This window comes from Odocoileus virginianus, chromosome 20 (genome assembly GCF_023699985.2).
Source record: "Odocoileus virginianus isolate 20LAN1187 ecotype Illinois chromosome 20, Ovbor_1.2, whole genome shotgun sequence".
Taxonomy (NCBI): Eukaryota; Metazoa; Chordata; class Mammalia; order Artiodactyla; family Cervidae; genus Odocoileus; species Odocoileus virginianus.
The window spans coordinates 5,894,031-5,912,839 of NC_069693.1; the positions used below are offsets into that span (position 1 = coordinate 5,894,031).

General features: G+C 53.9%; 2 protein-coding genes across 5 annotated transcripts; both read right to left on the minus strand.

Annotated features, from left to right (window-relative positions):
- Positions 1-766: 766 nt before the first annotated feature.
- Positions 767-9,309, minus strand: RCN3 (reticulocalbin 3). Its single transcript, XM_070450520.1, has 7 exons — positions 9,129-9,309; positions 8,470-8,717; positions 6,465-6,667; positions 5,282-5,454; positions 3,856-3,916; positions 1,557-1,756; positions 767-1,307 (listed from the first exon to the last, which is right to left on the minus strand). Exons 2-7 carry the CDS (start codon positions 8,709-8,711, stop codon positions 1,200-1,202), a joined length of 987 nt encoding a protein of 328 aa, XP_070306621.1. The 5' UTR covers positions 8,712-8,717; positions 9,129-9,309; the 3' UTR covers positions 767-1,199.
- Positions 9,310-9,658: 349 nt separating this feature from the next.
- On the minus strand, positions 9,659-16,975 carry FCGRT (Fc gamma receptor and transporter). 4 transcript variants are annotated; one of them, XM_070450517.1, is made up of 7 exons: positions 16,846-16,975; positions 16,296-16,382; positions 15,706-15,987; positions 15,322-15,597; positions 12,185-12,454; positions 11,441-11,557; positions 9,659-10,142 (listed from the first exon to the last, which is right to left on the minus strand). In XM_070450517.1, exons 2-7 carry the CDS (start codon positions 16,366-16,368, stop codon positions 10,063-10,065), a joined length of 1,098 nt encoding a protein of 365 aa, XP_070306618.1. In that variant the 5' UTR covers positions 16,369-16,382; positions 16,846-16,975; the 3' UTR covers positions 9,659-10,062. The 4 variants fall into 4 exon arrangements, with proteins under 4 accessions (XP_070306618.1, XP_020741269.1, XP_070306620.1 ...); XM_020885610.2 differs by having other exon boundaries at positions 15,706-15,954; positions 16,846-16,970; XM_070450519.1 differs by lacking the exon at positions 16,846-16,975 and adding an exon at positions 16,747-16,805.
- Between the last annotated feature and the right edge of the window lie 1,834 nt (positions 16,976-18,809).

The window sequence follows — 18,809 nt, forward strand, 5'->3', positions numbered from 1 at the left end:
TCTTTCCCACAATCATTCACAGGTGAGCCTAGTCAGGAGGTTTTCTGTGAGTGAAACAGGTATTTTGGCTTAGTGCTCAGTATCTGGGAGGCTATGACAACCCTAGACAGCATATTAAAAAGCAGAGACATCCCTTTGCTGACAAAAGTCCGTCTAGTCAAAACTATGGCTTTTCCAGTAGTCATGTATGGATGTGAGATTTGGACCATAAAGAAGGCTGAGCACTGAAGAATTGATGCTTTTGAACTGTGGTGTTGGAGAAGACTCTGGAGAGTCCCTTGGACTGCAAGGAGATCAAACTAGTCAGTCCTAAAGGACATGGATCTTGAATATTCACTGGAAGGACTGATGCTGAAGCTCCAATACTTTGGCCACTGATTCAAAGAGCTGACTCACTAGAAAAAACCTTGATGCTGGGAAAGACTGAGGGCAGAAGGAGATGACAGAGGATGAGATGGTCAGATGGCATCACCAACTCAATAGACATGAGTTTGAGCAATCTCTGGGAGACAGTGAAGGACACAGAAGCCTGGCATGGAAAAGAGTCAGACACGACTGAGTGACCTATCTGGGAGACAGGGTTCCCCGAGATGGGTCATTATGTATAATTTAAGAAACAACCTCAAACCCTTCCCAACCCCTAGAGTCCCCTCTTCAAATGCCTAGCCCCCTCCTTCAGCCCACAGTGGTCCCCCAACTCCCAACACGTTCGTCTCCCAGTCACAGCCCCTGAGGCCCCTGTCCCCCCTTCAGAGAGACACACAGGTGAGGCCCCAGCACTGGATTTTATTGCCTCCCTGGCAGAGAAGAGACATCCTTTGGGCAGGTGCTGGGGGCAAGTTCAGGGCACTTGGGGGTGTTTCTCCACTGCATGGGGTGAGGCTCAGATTTAGAGCTGGGGGGTTAGTGGAAGCCTTTGGAGGCTGAGCTTTATGTTGGGGGACCTTGGTCTGGGCTGGGAGACTCTGCCAGTGAGAAAGGGGTGGTCACTCATCTCATCATTTGGGCCTGTGAGCCCCTTTGGGGAGCTGGGAGGGGCTGCAGTGTCTCAGGGAGAGAAGTTGACCCAGTGGTGAGTCCGTGGAGCGCCTGGGGCAGGGGGACGCTGAGGTCTGTGTCCCCCTCCTGCATGGCTGGACAGGTGGGGCCCTGGCCGCCGGGGCGCCCCAGGTGACAAGGCGGCAGCGCGCTCTCGGGGCTCAGAGCTCGTCGTGGTGCCGTGTTAGGTCCTCGCCGTAGTTGGTGGCCTGGCTGCCCACGAACATGTTCCAGTTGCCCAGGATCTCAGCCTTGCTCAGACGCCCGTCCTGAGGGGGTCAGAGGTCAGGGGACCGGCAATGGACCCCATCTGGGAGGCTCCTCCCTGAAACTAAGGATGGCCTCCAGGTCTCCATCGCCCTCTCTCTGAGTCCCTGTCCCCCCTCTTTTCCCTCCCCATCTCAAACTCTCTGTCCCCCTTCCTTTCTGCAAACAAGAACCCCAAAGCCCCAGGCCCGCGTCTCGGTCGTTTCTGCGCATCCCCCAGCGCCGCCCGCCCGCCAGCCCCCGTCGCGCACCTTGTCTGTGTCGCTCTCGTGCAGTAAGTGGTTGGCCTCCACCAGGGGCTGGTCCTGGGCGGGGGGCAGCACCCAGTGGCCCACCTCACTCCCGTCCAGCTTCCCGTCCTTGTTCAGATCCCGGAAGTCCCGGAACTGCTCCCGCTCGGTCTGCACCCAGGCCGGCTCCTCCTCCCCGGGCTCCGCCGTGTACAGGTCAGCTGGGATGGGGGAGTCGGGGCGAGAGGGGGTGACATCAGGGGCGGTTCCCGAGACCTCCCAGCCTGGTTCTGACATTTCCGGATCCCTGGCCTTTCACTGTCCTTTGCCTCCATTTCCTCTTCTGTTTAAATCCGATTAGGAACAAACCTGATTTACAGGTGATCCCTTATGCATGCATGCTATGTGTGCTAAGTCGCTTCAGTCATATCCGACTCTTTGCGACCCCATGGACTGTAGCCCACCAGGCTCCCCTGTCCATGGGGTTCTCTAGGCAAGAATACTGGAATGGGTTGCCATTTCCTTCTCCAGGTGATCCCTATGCTACATGTGAAACTGACTTCACTGATGGATTGAATCATCCATCCATTTGGTTGATACACCCGTGATATGAGAGTGTGCAGTGCCTGGTACATAGTAGGTACTCATAGGAAGGAGGCATGAATGAAAATTTTTATAGGTGATCTTTTGAAGCTACACTTTGAACAGCTCACCACACCCAGAACATCCCTCAAAATTCTAGGAGCCCCTCATTTGTGGCAATCATTTGTAAATGTTCGCAAAACCCTTCACCTGCAAGGGCCCACAGATAGATCCGGAAGACATTATAAACAGACAAGTCTTTTTTTATACCAGACACAAAGCCACCATAATTAGGACAGAATGCCTTCTTCTCCTTGGGGGCTGAACCAGGCAGCTGTCTTAGAGATGTCATCAAAGATGGAGCAGGTGTGGAAAAAAAATAATGTGGCAGGTGCTGGGCACACAATTACCCAGTTAACCTTCAGGCTTCTCTTTTTTCCTGCCACATCTCACAGCTTGCGGGATCTTAGTTCCCCAACCATGAACTGAACCGGTGGCCATGGCAGTGAAAGCGCCCAGTCCTAACCACTGTACCCCCAGAGAAGTCCCAGTCATCATTTCTTATGGGAAATGATGACCATAGTAACTGGAAGTTACATGGGGTTCTTTTTTTTTTTTTTTGAGTTGTGGTAAAAAGCACACAACCTAAGATTCACCATTAGTGACACTTAGCACATTCGCAATGTGCAGGAGCCCCTCCCTCTAGTTCCAGAACATTTTCATTTCCTCAAAAGACACCTGTAGCCATTCGGCAGCTACTCCTTATTCCTCCCTCCCTCCAGCCCCCTGGAAACCGATTATCTGATTTCTATCACTATGGATGTTCCTACTCTAGACATTTCAAATAAATGGGATCATGTACTATGTGGCCTTTTATGTCTGCTTCTTTTACTTGGCCTGATGTTCTCGAGGTTGATCCACATTGTTATATGGATGGTGTTTCATTCTTTTTTACAGCTGAACAATATTTCACAGTCTGGCTGGATCCCCTCCTGTTCGCCCGTTCATCTATTGATGGGCCTTTGGATTGACTATATATATAGCTCCTACATGGGAGATGCTCTATTATCTCCAAGATGAGGAAACTGAGGCACACAGTAGGCTCTTGAGACATGCTCTTCTGGTCTGGCACACAGAAGCAAGTCAATAAATGTTTCCTTGGCCTAGCACACAGTGGGTGTTTGATCAAGATTTGCTGGAGGGCTTTCCTGGTGGCTCAGTGGTAAAGAATCCGCTCGCCAATGCAGGAGTCACAGGTCTGAGCCCCGATTCGGGAATATCCCATGTGCCCAAAGCAAAGTAAACCTGTGCACCGCAACTTCTGAGCCTGAGCTCTGGAGCCCTTGTGACGCAGCCAGTGAAGCCCCCACGTTCTCCAGCCTGTGCTCGGTAACAAGAGAAGCCACCACGATAGGAAGCTCGTGCACCACGACTAGAGAGGAGCCCCCCCGCTCTCCGCAACTAGACAGAAGCCCACACAGCCACGAAGAGCCGCCACAGCCAAAAATAAATAGATGAATACATGATTCTTTTTTAATGTGCCCAACCCAGCAAGTATACATCATCAGTAAATGTCCCCCAGGCCTGACCCACAACTGATGCTCAGTGAGTGTTTGGGTGAATGGATTCAGGCAGCCCCCACTTCAGAGAGTCTTTGCTCTAATGGCTGATATGTATCGGCTGCTACCCGTGGCTGGGGAGAGGACAGGCATCGGGGGGAGAATCGGGTCCCACTCACCGATGTACTCCTCCACTTGCACGTAGCCATCTTTGTTCCTGTCCAGATCCTCCAGGGTTTCCTGGGGAGAAAGAGGCATCAGGGCTGAGAAAATGCAGAAACAAAGGGAAGCAGTCAAACAGGACAAAATAATAGTAGTTTGGTCATTAAGTTCCTCTTCAAGAGCTGGAGATAATATTCTGAGCCATAGAGACTTCCTTGATGGTTGAGGGGCCAAGACTCTGCACTCTCAATGCAGGGGACCTGGGTTTGATCCCTGGTTGGGGAACTAGATTCCATATGCTACAACCAAGAGTTTGCATGAGGGTTTCCCTGGTGGCTCAGTGGTAAAGAATCTGTCTCTCTAGAGCCTGGGAGCTGAAACTATTGAGCCCAAGAGCCACAACTACTGAAGCCCACACACCCATGCTCCACAACAAGAGAAGACACTGCAATGAGAAGCCTGCTCACCACAACTAGACAGTAGGCCCTGCTCACTGCAACTAGAGAAAAGTCTACATAGCAATGAAGACCCAGCACAGTCAAATATAAAAATAATAAATTAATTTAAAAAAAGAGTTTGCATGCCACAACTAAGACCCAGAACAGCCTAATACATAAAAATAAATACTAAAAAATATTCTGAGCAAGATCCTTTGAGATGTCTTATGTAATAAAAATACTGAGACTCCCACCAGGTGAAAGAGGTAAAAGAAGTTCACTACCCCTAGCATGGGCAGGGGGACAGGGGAAATGTCTGGACTTTCCATTCAACTTTGCTATGAACCTAAAATGGCTCTAGAAATTAAAGTCTAGTGGAAAAAAAGAAAAGGGAGAAGATGGGGGAAAAAATCCCATCACTCTAGAATACAGACAGAATTAGCAAAAAAACGACAACAACAAAAAAAAAACACATAAAGTAATAGAAGATGGGGGGCAAGCAGAAATGGCCTCAGAGTGGATACTCCATGTCTAGGGTTGGAATTTTCCTGGGATTCAGCCTGGATGGGGGCTCCTCTAAGGCACTTAAGGGGGTGGGTGATTTTCTAAAGGTAGGCTGGGTGCTTGGATCCCAAATGTGATCACAGAAAGGGGGAGGCCAGGGACTTCCCTGGTGGCCCAGTGGCCAAGACTCCATGTTCCCAATGCAGGGGACATGCATTCAATCCCTGGTCAGGGAATGGAATCCCACATGCCAAAACCAAGAATTTTCAGGACACAACTAAAGATCCCATGTGCCGCAACAAAGCCCCAGTGCAGCCAAATAAATAAATAAATATTAAGAAAAGAAAAGAACAGGAGGGCCAGATTAGGAGAGATTAGACACTAGGGGGTGGAGGGTGGGCACTGGGGCCCCCAAGGTAAGCGCTGGGAGGCTAGTCCTGGCGTCAGCAGCCTAGGTCCCAGGAAGGGAGGAAGGGAGCAGGATTCCTCAGGCCCCACTCACAGCAATCACAATGTCCCGCATGTGAGGGAACTCCTCAGGGTGCAAGAAGGCCGTCAGCTCCTCCCGAGTGGCCATGGAGTCCCCGTCCTGGTCAGCCACCCGGAAACGCCGCTCGTCCCGAGCCAGCATCTTCTTGTAGGTCTCCGCATCCTCCACGTCGTGAAATTCTTCACCTGGGGAAGGAGGGGTCTTGGTGGGCTGGGCTTTAAGATAGAGGGATCTAACTCAGGGGAGTCATGGCAGGAAGACCTCCACCGATTACTAATAAATAACAGTAGCTACCTTGCAGTGAGAGCTGATGATGTGCTAAGCTCTTTATCCACAAAACTGCAATTCATTCTCACAAGAAGTGAGTACAGTGAGTTATTTTGTTTGTCCTCACTTTATGAAGAAAACTCTCTCAGAGAGAGGAAATCACTTGCCCAAGGTTATGCAGTCAGGAAGGATGGACTCTGAGTTGACACTGGCCCTCTGGGCCCTGAAGTCACACTCTGGAGCAGTTTACTGACTCAGCATGCTGGGAATAGAGGAAGGGAAGAGCATTTTCAGCAAAGGAAACAACAGTATGTGCAGAGTGCAGAGGTTTGCAGAGCATAGTGAGTTCAGGGGGCCTGCAGAAGATCCATTTAGCTTGGACAGAAAATGTAGAAAAGCGAAAGTGGAAGGCTGGCTGAGGTGGGGCTGAGGTTGGTTGAGCCTGAGGACCCTGGGGAGCCATGGGAGTCTGTGAGCAGAGGAAGGTCAGGGTCAGCTGAGTGTGGAAGGATCCCCCTGAGGTTATGTGAAGAACAGTCTGGAGGGGGGAGGCTGGGGTGAGGGTTTAGGTGCCAGAGGATAAGAGCCGTGGTGGGGCAGAACGCTGGGGCCTGGTGATGGAGCGGTGGGAATCCAGAGTCAGAGGCAGAAGAAATGGCTTTGGGGTTCTCAAGAGGAGAAGTCAGAGGTCAAAGGTCAGGCTGATAGGGCTCGGGCGGTTAGATGTCCCTGGTCAAGAAACTGAGGTCCCCAGTGGATGTCAGAATGAGAAACCAGAGATCAGGGATTGGGGGTAGGCCCTGGTCAAGGGTCAGAAGTCAAAAGTTAGGGATCTGGTTAACGTGGCTTGAGGTTCTCAGGATGAAGGTGTCACAAAGGTCCGGGTCACGGTGTGTGAGGGGACCAGGGGTCAGTTCTCGCCGCGTACCCGGCTCATAGTGGCCGTAGGTGGCGTTGCGCAGCTCCTCCCAACCCACACGCCCATCGCGGTCTGTGTCGTACGTGTTCCAGGCTGCGCTCACTGAGTCCCGTATGTGCCGCTGCTGCGTGTGTGCGATCCACGAGCGGAGCTCGGCCAGAGACACCCAGCCATCCCCGTCCCCGGCACGGTCCATGCGGTCCACGATGCGCCTGCGAGCAGGAGCGGGCGCACTTCAGTCTCGGGCCCCACCCACCCCGGGTCCCGCCTTCTAGACGCTCGAGACACAACCCCATATAGGACTGAAAATACTGTCCCCGCCGGCAAATCGGGGGGGAGGAGCCTGTCAATCCCAGGACCACTCCCACCTTAGGGCTCCGCCCTCTCAATCCAGGCTCGGCTCCCAGAGGCGATAATCTCTTTACCGAGATGCAGCAGGCCTGTGGCTGGCGCTGCGCTCTACAACTCGCCGGCTTGGGGGAAGGACCTATGACAATCCAGAGTCCCACCCTCCACTTTGGCCCCACCTCTCAACCCTGCGCATCTCTGTTCCATCTCTCACTTGAAAGAGCCGGGAGGGGACGGAGGGCAGAGAGTCACACGGCGCCCATCGTCCGCAGATACCCTGTCCCAAGGCTCACTCTGAACTCCGACTGCCACGGCAACATGCGGTCCCAACCGGCCCCCGTCTCACGCCCCGCCCCCTTCGCTGGTTCCACCAATCTCCTGGCCCGATAGCCCCGGTAGCCCCGCCCTCTGCCCCGCCCCCTCCCTGGCCGCGCGTGTCTATCTCAGGCTGATATCCCTGCAGTCCCGAGGTATGCTGCGACTCTCCCCCTGCGCCTGGTTTTTCCTAGCCGTTATCAGGTTTTGCCCTATGACTATCACCACCAACACAGCGGGCTCGGCCTTCACCCACTCCTCTCCGAGCTCCAGCCTGATCCTGCACACCTCCCCGTCGCCTGTCAGGGCCCCTTTAGGCCACCCCACCTCATGCCCCTTCTCTCAGGCCACGCCTGTCGGTTCCCAGGTCCCATCCCTGGTAACGCCCCGTCATTGGTCTGTGTCCTCGCCCGACCGCTAATGGAGCCCTTCTTCCTGTCTCCATCCCAAAGCCCCTCGACCCAGTCCCCAGAATCCAATTTGAGATGGCCCTGGCCAGGTCGCTGACCCGTCCCTCCAGCGTTATGTTGTCTCTGCTCTGCTCCGGCTACCCTGAGGTTCGAGCTGTGGTTAAGAGCTTGGACTCTAGAGCCAGACATTAAGGTTCAAATCCTGCCACCTCTTCTTGCTGGCTGTGTGACTGTGGGCAAGTCATATAACCTCTCTGTGCCTTAGTTTCCCCCTCTGTAAAATGGGAATAAATAATAGACCATACCTCACACTGTGGATGTTGGGATTAAATGAGTTAAGCCTGGTAAGCGCTTTGAACGGTGCTGGGCATTGTAGTAAGCGTGACCACAAATGTGTTAGCTTACTCCATCTAACTCCATCCATGAACAATATTCCAGTCAGCATAGCTGACCACCACAGCTATCTCCACCCTGAGTTGGGATACCCTGGTCTCTTATCTCCCGCCTGGAAGACTGCAGTCCCTTCCTCAACAGGCTCTCTGCTTCTTGCTCCTTATAGTCTGTTCCCTGCATGGCAACCAGAGGGATCCTGTTAAAACCTAAGTCGGCTCACCTCCTCCTTCAGAACCATTCCATAGCTCTCATCTCACTGGGGCCCCAAAGACCCTGCACAACCTGATCCCTCTCTTCTCTCTGCCACTACCTCCTACTCTCTCCCTCTGCTCACTGGGCTCCAGTCACATAGACCTCTCTGGTTTTCAGATACACCAGGCACATCATTCCCGCTCCTGCCTCAGGACCTTTGCACTTACAATTCCCTCTGCCTGGAATGCTAGTCCCCCATATACCCACGTGACTCAAATATCACCTTCTCACTGAGGGCTCTCCTAACCTCCCTCTTTAAAATTACAATCCTCCTCCCCCCTCCATCTCTCTCCTACCCCAGACGAGCTTGGCTTTCCTCTGGGGTGAGTTGGTCGAATTCCTTGGCCACTTCTCGTCCCAGAAAAGCCTCGTGATCATATTGGAAGTTCCCGTGAGCGTCATCATGAGGGGCTTCGCTCAGCGGGGCCGCGTGGTGCACCCTCCCCTGGCCATGAGGGCCAGCGTCAGGAGATGGCTTCGCCTGGGTTCCACGCCTGAGCAGCAACAGCAGCAGCAGAAGTGAGGGTGGCCACATCATCAGTCCCTGAGGAGTGGTGGAGGTTAGGAGTCAGAGTCACAGAGAAAAGGAGAGAGAGGTGATGGGAGAATGGGGACGGGAGGAACCCAGGACAGGGCACAGAGTTGGTGGCTGGCTGCAAAGTTTGGGCCACAAGAAGGGATAGGAAGGGGAAAGGAAGGCGGGATTCTCAGAGGTTAACCAGCTGTGGGGACCGAATCCTCCGAGGAAGTCCCAGAGGAGTCCTAGAGCCCCAGGAGGGTAGGATTCAAGCGAGAGACGTGGCACACTTCCCACGCGTAGTTCAGGGCAGGGTCGTGGCCAGAAAGAAATCTTGCAGGTTCGCGGGCATCGCTTTCAGCCTGGTCCCCAATCCTCCACCCAAGCGGACCCAAACCGTCCTCCCTGGACAGGCCACCCGCCCCCGCCTCCCTTTACCGGGTCGGATAGCTTCACTTCGCTCTCTACGTTCCACCCTGCGTTCTCCAAAAAGATGCCTAATTTGGCGGCTCCCCAGTCAGGCCCCGCCTCCTGAAGCGCAGAGGCCCCGCCCCCCAGCCAACGAGCGTTCTTGAGGGCCTCGTGGGGCGGGGCCAAAGAGAGCAGGCCGGGCCAAGGGCGCCCCTCGCCACGTCCACAGAGGAAAGCGCGTCTCCGCGAGGCTCGGCCCCGCCCCTTCCCAGTGAAGGCGAAGTGGGCAACTCCGGAGTGACACGGCCGGGGGAACTACAACTCCCGGCAGGCGTCGGGGAGCCCTGCCCGACCACCTCCAGTTGCTCTAGCTTCAAAGCCTCACGGGAGATGTATTTTTATCTCTTTCCCTTTGTCCGCAGGTTTTAGGAAAGGGAACCTAACAGCAAGAGGAGGCTTTCCTTTCCCTCAAGGAGGGAACAACTCTTCCGCTACACCAAGAAGTCAGATCAGACTCCAGCCAATGAGTCCTCAAAATGCCTGGCACAAACACCCAGTAAATATTTGTGAAATTTATTCATTAAAAATACATGACTTGGTATATAAAATTGGCAAATTCCACTATGGCAACAAGTCAGCCTCAGGAGAGACTTGAAGTCCAAGGCTTACACCATTTATTCCCCCTCACAATTCCCTAAAAAAGTTGAAACGATGAGAACACAACGATTCGGGCCCAAACCCATGTTATATGTGGAGCTGGAAAAGAACCATATATATCGGGAGGGGGAACTGAGGCAGATCACAAGAGGAGAAGTCCAGAGGGAGGACATCGGGCTCCTTCCGGAGGCTCAAAAATACCAGGATTCCCGGAGGTCTCACAGCATGAAAAGGACCTGAGGACATTAGCTGGTAACAGCCAGGATGGGGGATTATCGGCAGTTGCTGGGAATGCATTTTTATTCTAAGATTCACCATCCTTGGACAGGCCGGGAGTGGGCAGGAGGGCCCCTACATCCTCCCCACGGAAAGAGATCCAAGGAGCTGTGAAAACAGGGACAAGGGAGATCATTAGAATCTTTGAAATCCTCCAGGTCTCTGACTGTCCCTCCCCACGTGTGTGTGTATGGTGTGTGTGGTGTGTGTGTGTGTGTGGTATGTGTGTGTGTGTGTGGTATGTGTGTGTGTGTGGTGTGTGTGTGTGTGGTGTGTGTGTGTGCTGTGTGGTGTATGTGTGTGTGTGGTGTGTGTGTGTGGTGTGTGTGGTGTCTGTGTGTTGTGTGTGTTGTGTCTGTGTGTGTGTGTGGTATGTGTGTGGTGTGTGTGTATGTGTGGGGGGGTGTGTGGTGTGTGTGTGGTATGTGTGTGTTGTGTGTGGGGTGTGTGTGGTATGTGTGTGTGTGTGTGTGTGTGTGTGGTGTGTGTGTGTGGTGTGTGTGTGGTGTGTGTGGTGTGTGTGTGTATGTGTGTGTGTGTGTGTGTGTGTGTGTGGTGTGTGTGTGGTATGTGTGTGTTGTGTGTTGTGTGTGTGTATGTGTGGTTGTGTGCGTGGTATGTGTGCGTGGTGTGTGGTGTGTGTGTGGTGTGTGTGTGTGTGTGTGGTGTGTGTGGTACGTGTGTGTGTGTGGTGTGTGTGTGTGGTGTGTGTGGTGTGTGTGTGCGTGTGTGTGGTGTGTATGTGTGGTGTGTGTGTGGTGTGTGTGGTATGTGTGTGTGTGGTATGTGTGTGTGGTGTGTGTGATATGTGTGTGTGGTGTGTGTGTGGTATGTGTGTGTGGTGTGTGTGTGTGTGTGTGTGGTGTGTGTGTGGTGTGTATGTGTGGTGTGTGTGTGGTATGTGTGTGTGGTGTGTGTGTGTGTGTGTGGTGTGTGTGTGGTGTGTATGTGTTGTGTGTGTGTGGTGTGTGTGTGGTGTGTGTGTGTTGCGTTGTGTGTGTATGTGTGTGGGGGTGTGTGTTGTGTGTGTGGTGTGTGTGTGTGGTATGTGTGTGGTATGTGTGTATGGTGTGTGTGTGTGGTGTGTGTGTGGTGTGTGTGTGGTGTGTGTGTGGTATGTGTGTGTGGTGTGTGGTGTGTGGTGTGTGTGTGTGTGGTGTGTGTGGTGTGTGTGTGTGGTGTGTGTGGTGTGTGTGTGTGTGTGATGTGTGCGGTGTGTGTGTGTGTGTCTTTGTGTATTTTTCAGTCTCTGTCCCACTCTATGGATTTCTATCTCCCTCTGAGTCTTTCTCCCCTCCAGTTTTCTTTCTCCCCATCTCTCTGGGTCTCTGTCCTGCTCTGTCCCTGCAGGAATGAGGGGGTCCCCACCCCTCTCTCTAAGGCACCTCCCTCTTCCTGCCCCACACCTGGCAGCCCCTTCCTCATCCTTCTCCACAGGAGAGCTCCTCCCACAGCCACTGTCAGGAGCAGGAAGAGGCCGATGACGATTCCAACCACTGGCACCGAGGTCCTGGCTGGGGATTCTGCAGTCAGAGAATGTCGTGAGATATGTAAGGGACCCTCTGCCACGTCTGAGTCGGGACAGGGGACTGGGGGTTCGTGGTCCCTCCCAACCCCAGAGATCCCAGCACCAGCATGTGGGGAGTGGGTGTGGATAAAGGGAAGGCCACTCCCAGGATGTTCTAGACCTAGAAAGCCCCCAGGTTGGATATAAGAACCAGCTGTAGCAAGAGGGGTCTCAGTCGCTCTGATCAAGGGACCTGTAGCAGCAGAGTGGGCGGTGTTCCAACTTGGAGAGGAGGGGTGGGCACAGAGCAGTAGAACATGACTCATAGAGGCCTGGCAGCAGCAGACAACGAATGGTCAGACTCCCTGAAGACTAGCAGCAGCAGGACGGAAGGTGGTCAGACTTAGGGAGGACTTCCCATAGCGGTTAACGAGTGGCCAGAGTCAATGAGGCCAGCAGCAGCAGGATGGAAGGCACTCAGACTTGGGGAGGCAAGCAACGCAGGACAAGAGGCTGTCAGGCTTTGGACGAACTGGCCAGTGGTGGGGCAGAAAGCAGTCAGACGCAGGAAGGGTTGCTGCAGCAGAGGGAGAAAAGACAACCAGAAGTCGGGAGCACAGTTCCCCAGCGGGACCTCACTCACCCAGCTCCACCGTGAGGGGCTGGGCCAGCCCCGCGTGCTGCACCACGCAACGGTAGTGGTGCTCCTCGCCACTCTTGACAGTGAGTGATGACCAGGCGTAGAAGGAGCCGTCGCCGTTGGGGCCCATGTGTATCTCACCAGAGCCAGTGGCCAGCTCGTTCCGCAGGAAGCGCAGCTTCAGCTCAGGTGGGTAGAAGGAGAAGGCACTGCAGGTGAGCACAGACAGGCCGGGGCTGCCGGGGCGGGCCTTCAGGCGCATGGAGGGTGGCTCTGCGGACGGACAGGCAGACAGGCCTAAGCCCCAGGCGCAGGGGTGCACGGAGACGGACACAGGCCTCCATGCCTCCCCGCTACCCAGCAGGCCCCACCGCGTGCCTCGCGCTGCTCTGTGCTGTGACTCTTTGCCACCCCATGGACTGTAGCCCACCAGGTTCCTCTGTCCATGGGACTCTCCAGGCAAGAATACTGGAGCGGGTTGCCATTTCCTACTCCAGGGGATCTCCCCGACCCAGGGATCGAACCTGAGTCTCTTGCGTCTCCCTCGTTGGCAGGTGGATTCTTTACTACTGTGCCACCTGGGAAGCCCCCATACTACAGCTGATCGCGCCCTATGCTGTCCTGAGCCTAGAGAACCCAACGATCAAGGGGGAAAGGCCTTCTTAGGGGTCCTAATGGCCAACCTGCCCACCACGAGGGTATCCATCTCTCTTCCAGTCCTTCCTACAATGACACATACACACATGTACCATGGGATGTGCCAGGCATTCTTCCAGGCACTAGAGATACAGCAGTGAACAAGACAGACAAAAGTCCCTGTCTTCATGGGGCTTGTGTTCTAATGAGAGGAGTGTGTTAGTAGCTCAGTCATGTCCAACTCTCTGTGACCCCATGGACTATATAGCCCATCAGGCTCATCTGTCCATGGGACTCTCCAGGCAAGAATACCAGAGTAAGTAGCCACTCCCTTCCCCAGGGGATCTTCCCAACCCAGGCATAGAACCCAGGTCTCCTGCATTACAGGCAGATTCTCTACCACCAGATTCTCTGAGCTACCAGAGAGATGAATATTTGTGTATAAGTAAATGAAAGGGAGGACTTAGCTGGTGGTCCAGTGATTAAGAATTTGCCTTCCAGTGCAGGCGACCTGGGTTGGACCCCTGGTCGGGGAACTAAGATCCAACGAGCTGCAGGACAACTAAGCCTGAGCTCTGCAACTAACGAGCCCACGCCCTACAATTAGAAGCCTACTCGCCAAAATGAAGACCCTGAGCACCACAAGGGAAGATCCTGCATGCACAACTAAGCCCAGACACAGGCGAAGATAAATATTTTAAAAATAAATAAATGAAAGGGAAACAGGCTATGAAAGTGTGGTGAGGGAAAATAAGACAGGCCCTGCAGTCATTCAATAGATAGTGAGAGGATATGAAAAATTTCCAGCCAACACGCTTGAAATTTAAATGAACTTGACAAATTCCTGAGAGACACAACATTCCCAAACAGACACAAGAAGAAATTTTACAATTGAGTAGTGGTCCTATAACTATTTAAAAATTGTAATCCATAATATAAAACTTTTTGACAAATAAATTCCATGTTCAGGGACTTTGCTAGTGGCCAGTGGTTAAGACTCTGTGCTTCCAAGGCAGGGGGCATGGATTTGATCCCTGAGTAGCACAGCCAAAAAAAAAAAAAAAATTGAGCCATGTACTTTTTTATTGCCACACTGTGTGGCATGTGGGTCTAGTTCCCTGACCAGGGATCAAACCCTTGCCTCCTGCATTGGGAACTCAGAGTCTTCACCACTGAACCACCAGGAAAGTCCCTGAGCAGTGGACTTTAAATAGGTAAGTCACACCTCAAGAAAAAAAACAACAAAAAGATGAAAGATGCTATAATGAATGAATGGACCAAAAAACAGTTGCATGAGAGACAATAATGGGGGTGCGATTGGGGGGGCACCCTTTAGCCAGGGAGGGCCCTACTGAAGAGCGGACATTCAAACTTCTAGCACGAGAAGGACCCAGTCCTGGCTGGAGCCCAGGGAAGAGAATCAAAAGCAAAGGGAACACTGGGGACTACTCCGGTGGTCCAGAGAGTAAGAATCCACCTTGAAATGCAGGGGACAAAGGTTTGATCCCGGCTCAGGGAACTAAGATCCCACATGCTGCAAGGCAACTGAGTCTGGGCACCACAGCTAGAGAGAAGCCTGCAGTGCTGCCTCAAGGAAGACCTGACACAGCCAAAGTACATTAATTAATTAATCAAAAAAAAAAAAAAAAAAAAGGACAGAGGGAACAGCTGGTGCAAAGGCCCTGAGGGAGGAAAGAACCTGGCATATTGGAGGAAAGGGAGAAGTCCAGTGTCACTGGGGGCATTGTGAAATTACAGCGGTGGAAAGCAGCCAGACCATGCAGGGCTTGCAGGCCTCGGAGTAGAGTTTGGATTTTCATCCAGGATTAGCAGGAATCTGTGGTCTGGTTTTAAGCATGGGTGGGATGGGAGCTCATTTATGGTTTTAAAAGGTTCATCTGACTCCTGGGTGGAGGAGAGTCTGAATTGGGGGCTGAGATAGAAGCTGGAAACTCAATGTTGGAGAGGCTGAGGACAAAGAGCTCTAAACTGCAGCCCTTGAATTCCCTAGACATGCCTGTAATTATAGCTCAGAGTGACACGTGCTGTATGGAATGGAGGTCACATAAGGTCCTGTGGGCGTCTGAAGGAGCCAAGAAAAAAACCTCAGGGCCAGAGTGGAACCTGACACCAGTGGCCTCTGGCACTAGTGAAACTGGCAAAGGTGGAGAAATGGGAGGGCTGGGGCGAGCTCAAGGGGCTCTGGGTGACTGCGTCTGGCCGAGTGGGGCAGATGGAGACAGGCGAAGGGCAGAGGCCATGCCACTTGGGATCGCAATGCCTGGCCGGGGGGCCTGAGCCATGCCCCGAGGGCTCTGGGAGCCACGGGAGGGCTGTGTGCAGGAGAGGGGCTGGGGACCGCTGGGGGTGGAGGACGACCTTCAGAGACGTGATTGTGGGAGAGCAGGGTGGACTGGAGGCAGGGAGGCAGACGGGGAGAGGCTGGGGAAGAGGATGGGGCCGTGGGAATGGAGGGGGCCTGCGCTGATCAGGGGGTCGCTCACCCTTCCACTCCAGGTTGCCTCGGCCCCTCTCCAGATGCCCCAGCAGCCGGTGCGGGCAGGAGTAGAGGAGGAAGGTCTTCTCCTTGTTGACCGCCTCGGGCTGCTGCGTCCACTTGATACTGACGGTCCGGGACTCAGGCCAGTCACCATCCCAAATGCCCAGCTTGGGGTCAAACATCATGAACTCCTCGCCGTTCAGGGCAAACTTGGCCACCGGTACTGATACATTGTCAGGGCCCAACTCGCAGCCCAACAGGCCCTGCATGGTGAAGGGGCCTGGGGTGCCCACACAAGGATGAGCCCGACCCAGGAGCAGGGGCCGGCCGTCCCCTCCTCCCTCAGACCCGGGATCCAGGCTCCCAGCCCAGGAAGCCCCCGTCTCACCTTCGCCTAGAGCTTGGAGCGCTTGGAGGAAGAGCGTCTGCTGGTTTCGCAGGTCGGCAGTCTCTTTCTCCCAGTACCAGGACACCTGGCTTTCCCAGACCCACGCGCCGCAGGGCTCAGCCTGCCCTCGCAGGTTATTGTAGCTCAGGTACTGCTGGGGCCCCAGCCAGCCCGAAACCCAGAAAGCAGGGGTCCCCTCGGCGGGGGCCGATACGGCGGTGAAGTGGTACTGCAGCGAGCGATGGTTCTCTGCCGGCGAAGAGAGCAGTCGGGGCGGGGGACCTAGATGGGACAGACACCCTGGGAAAGAAAACACCCCCACCCCAGACAGAGGGCCCAGACCCTGGCGGGGTGGGGGGTGGAGAGGGGAAGGGCAGACCCAGAGAGGGGACTAGAGTCCCAGGAAGAAGGGGACAGGTGTTTTCCAGACAGACCGCCAGAGGGAGAAAAGATCGTGGGAAACCAGACGAAATGTGGCCGAGAAGGAAGTCCCCCGGCTCGAGCGGGGGACCTCGGATTTCGCTCATTTCCCGGAGGCTGGCACCTCCCTCGTGCCCGGCAGCCCTCGGAAGCCCCCGGCAGGCCCTCACCTGCTCTCAGCGCCCCAGGCAGGAGGACGAGCAGCAGACCGAGCCCCCAGGGCTGAGGCCGGGGAAGCCGCATCCTGAGTGGGAGACCTGGGGCGGGAGGGGGCGCGTGACTCCTCCGGACCCCCGGCCCGCCCCTCCCACCCGCCGTCCCTCCCGCAGCTCTGGCCTGGCTTCGCTCGGCTCGGCTCGGCCCGGCCACCCCGTGCGCCTGCGGCTGCAGGTGGAGGAGCTCGATCCCGGGGGGGGCGGGGGGGGGGGGGGCGGGGGGAGGATGACGACAAGACCCTCCTCCTCGATGAACTTTCACCCACTAATTTGATCCGCGTTGGTTAATTAGTTACAGAGCCTGGATAGGCTGAGATTCCTGGCTCAGACTTCGGCCCCGCCTCCTCCTCCTCCCCCGCCTCCCCCTGCCTCAGACCCGAGAGTCCCGTCCCCTCCTCCCTCGGACCCCAAAGTCCAGATCGCCGGCTCCCTCGTCCCTGAGACCCGGAGGTCCTGCGCCCGGCCCTCTCCTCCCTCGGTTTGGGGGCCCCAGCTCTGGACTCACTGGCAGCCTCGATCCCTTCCCTCTGCGGCCCCAGCTGGCTCCCGTGACTGGAGACCCCAGTTCCTCTCTCACATCCTGTCCAGAGACGACGGCTCCTCGACTCCAGGAATATCCAACCCCGCCCCTACAGCTGTAGGGCACACCCCGGGCCCGGGGCCCGGGCTGGCTGAGTGTCCCTCTCTGCCTCTCTCGAGAAACTTTTGTCTTTTTTTTTTTTTCTCTCTTGTGCTATTGCTTCCTGATTTTCTTGAGAATGTCAGCCATCCAGCAAATTCATGACAAAGTTGGGAATCAGTATTATCCGAGTGCCAAATTGGGACGTCTGTGTGGGTCCCCTCCTTACCTCCTTGTCCGCCCCCCACCCCAACAAGGTCGCTAACGCCTGCGGTGATAAAAGTCTTCCAGCTTCCACATTTCTTCCTTCCTCCCTCACGGGGCCTCTTAAAGTGCCCCTGCAGTTCCTTAATATCTTCTGGTATGACCTCAGTAACTGCACAGACCCAAATATTCTACACCATACTTGGGGCATCATCCAGCCTGCCACTTCCAGCCCACATTCCTGCTCTAACGCTTCCATTCACTTGTTTTATTGTGGTAAAGTGCACAAGACAAAAGAGTTACTATTAGTGACATTTGGTACACTCACAGTGTTGTGCAACCATCACCATGATCTAGTTCCAGAACTTTTTCATCATCCCAAAAGAGATCCCAGACACATTAAGTGGTCCCTTCTCCCACCTGCCCCCGGCAACCACGAATTTACTGTCTCCGTGGATTTGCCTATTCTGGACATTTCAAATTAATCTGGCATTTTATACCTGACTTCTTTCATTTAGTGTACTGTGGAGTTTTTCTTTTTTTTGGCCTCCCCTCAAGAGTTGAAGAAGATCACAATGAAAAGGCAGAGTCTTAACCACTGGTCTGCCAGGGAATTTCCCAGCATGCTGTTTTCAAGATTTATCCACATGGTAGCATGTGGCAGGATTTCATTCCTCATCATGGCTGGATAATATTCTATTGTATGGATTGACCACACTTGTTCACCCCTTCAGCAGTTGATGGACATTTGGGTTGTTTTCACTTTTTTGGCTATTGTGAATAATGCTGCTGTAAACATTTGCTTGCAAGGTTGTTGTTTTTTTAAAAATGTTTTTCCTGCATATCTGTATTCAATTCTTTTGGGTATATACAGAGGAGTGGACTTGCTAGGTCATATGATATATTAGTCAGGGTTTCTTGGAGAAAGAGAATCAACAGGATGTATATATATAGAGAAAGAGACTTAGTATAAGGAATTGGCGCATGTGATCATGGAAACTTGGCAAGTTCAAAATGTGATAGAGGTGGCCGGAAACAGTTACAGTTCAAATCCAAAGGCAGGCTATCTGGAAAACCCAGAAGAACTCATCTTGCAGATGAAATCTAAAGGCAATCTGCTGGCAGGGCTCCCCTTTGCTTGAGGGGAGGTCAGTTTTCCACCTTCAACTGATTGGACAAGGCCCACCCACATTATGGTGGGGGTGGTTGGCTTTACTCAGAGTCCACTGATTTCAGTGTAATTTCACTCCCAAACACCCACACAGAAACATCCAGAATAATGTTGGACCAAACATCTGGGCACTGTGGCCCCGCCAAGTTGACATATGTGTTTAACCATGTGTATGTGTGTGCTCTTAGTTGTGACTGACTCTTTGCGACCCCATGCACTGTAGCCCACCAACCTCCTCTGTCCATGGGCTTTTCCCAGTCAAGAATACTGGAGTGGGTTGCCATTTCCTCCTCCAGGGGATCTTCCCGACCCAGGGATTGAACCCATGGCTCCTGTTGCCGTCTCCTGCATTGCTGGCGGACCAGGCAAGAAACTTTCCTCATTTCTCAGGAACTTGCTGACCCTCCCTCTTCTAAGAACCCTTGTGATGACACTGGTCCCACCTGGATAATCCAGGATCATCTCCCCATCACAA

Coding starts and splice junctions, on each gene's coding strand:
- FCGRT (XM_070450517.1), bottom strand. CDS start 16,368: ATGCGGCTTCCCCGGCCTCAGCCCTGGGGGCTCGGTCTGCTGCTCGTC. Junction 15,988..16,295: donor GCCTGGGGCGCTGAGAGCAG/GTGAGGGCCTGC, acceptor TGTCCCATCTAG/GTCCCCCGCCCCGACTGCTC. Junction 15,598..15,705: donor GCTCCAAGCTCTAGGCGAAG/GTGAGACGGGGG, acceptor TGGGCACCCCAG/GCCCCTTCACCATGCAGGGC.
- RCN3 (XM_070450520.1), bottom strand. CDS start 8,711: ATGATGTGGCCACCCTCACTTCTGCTGCTGCTGTTGCTGCTCAGGCGT. Junction 5,455..6,464: donor CTACGGCCACTATGAGCCGG/GTACGCGGCGAG, acceptor CTCCTTCCCCAG/GTGAAGAATTTCACGACGTG. Junction 1,308..1,556: donor ACGAGAGCGACACAGACAAG/GTGCGCGACGGG, acceptor TGACCCCCTCAG/GACGGGCGTCTGAGCAAGGC.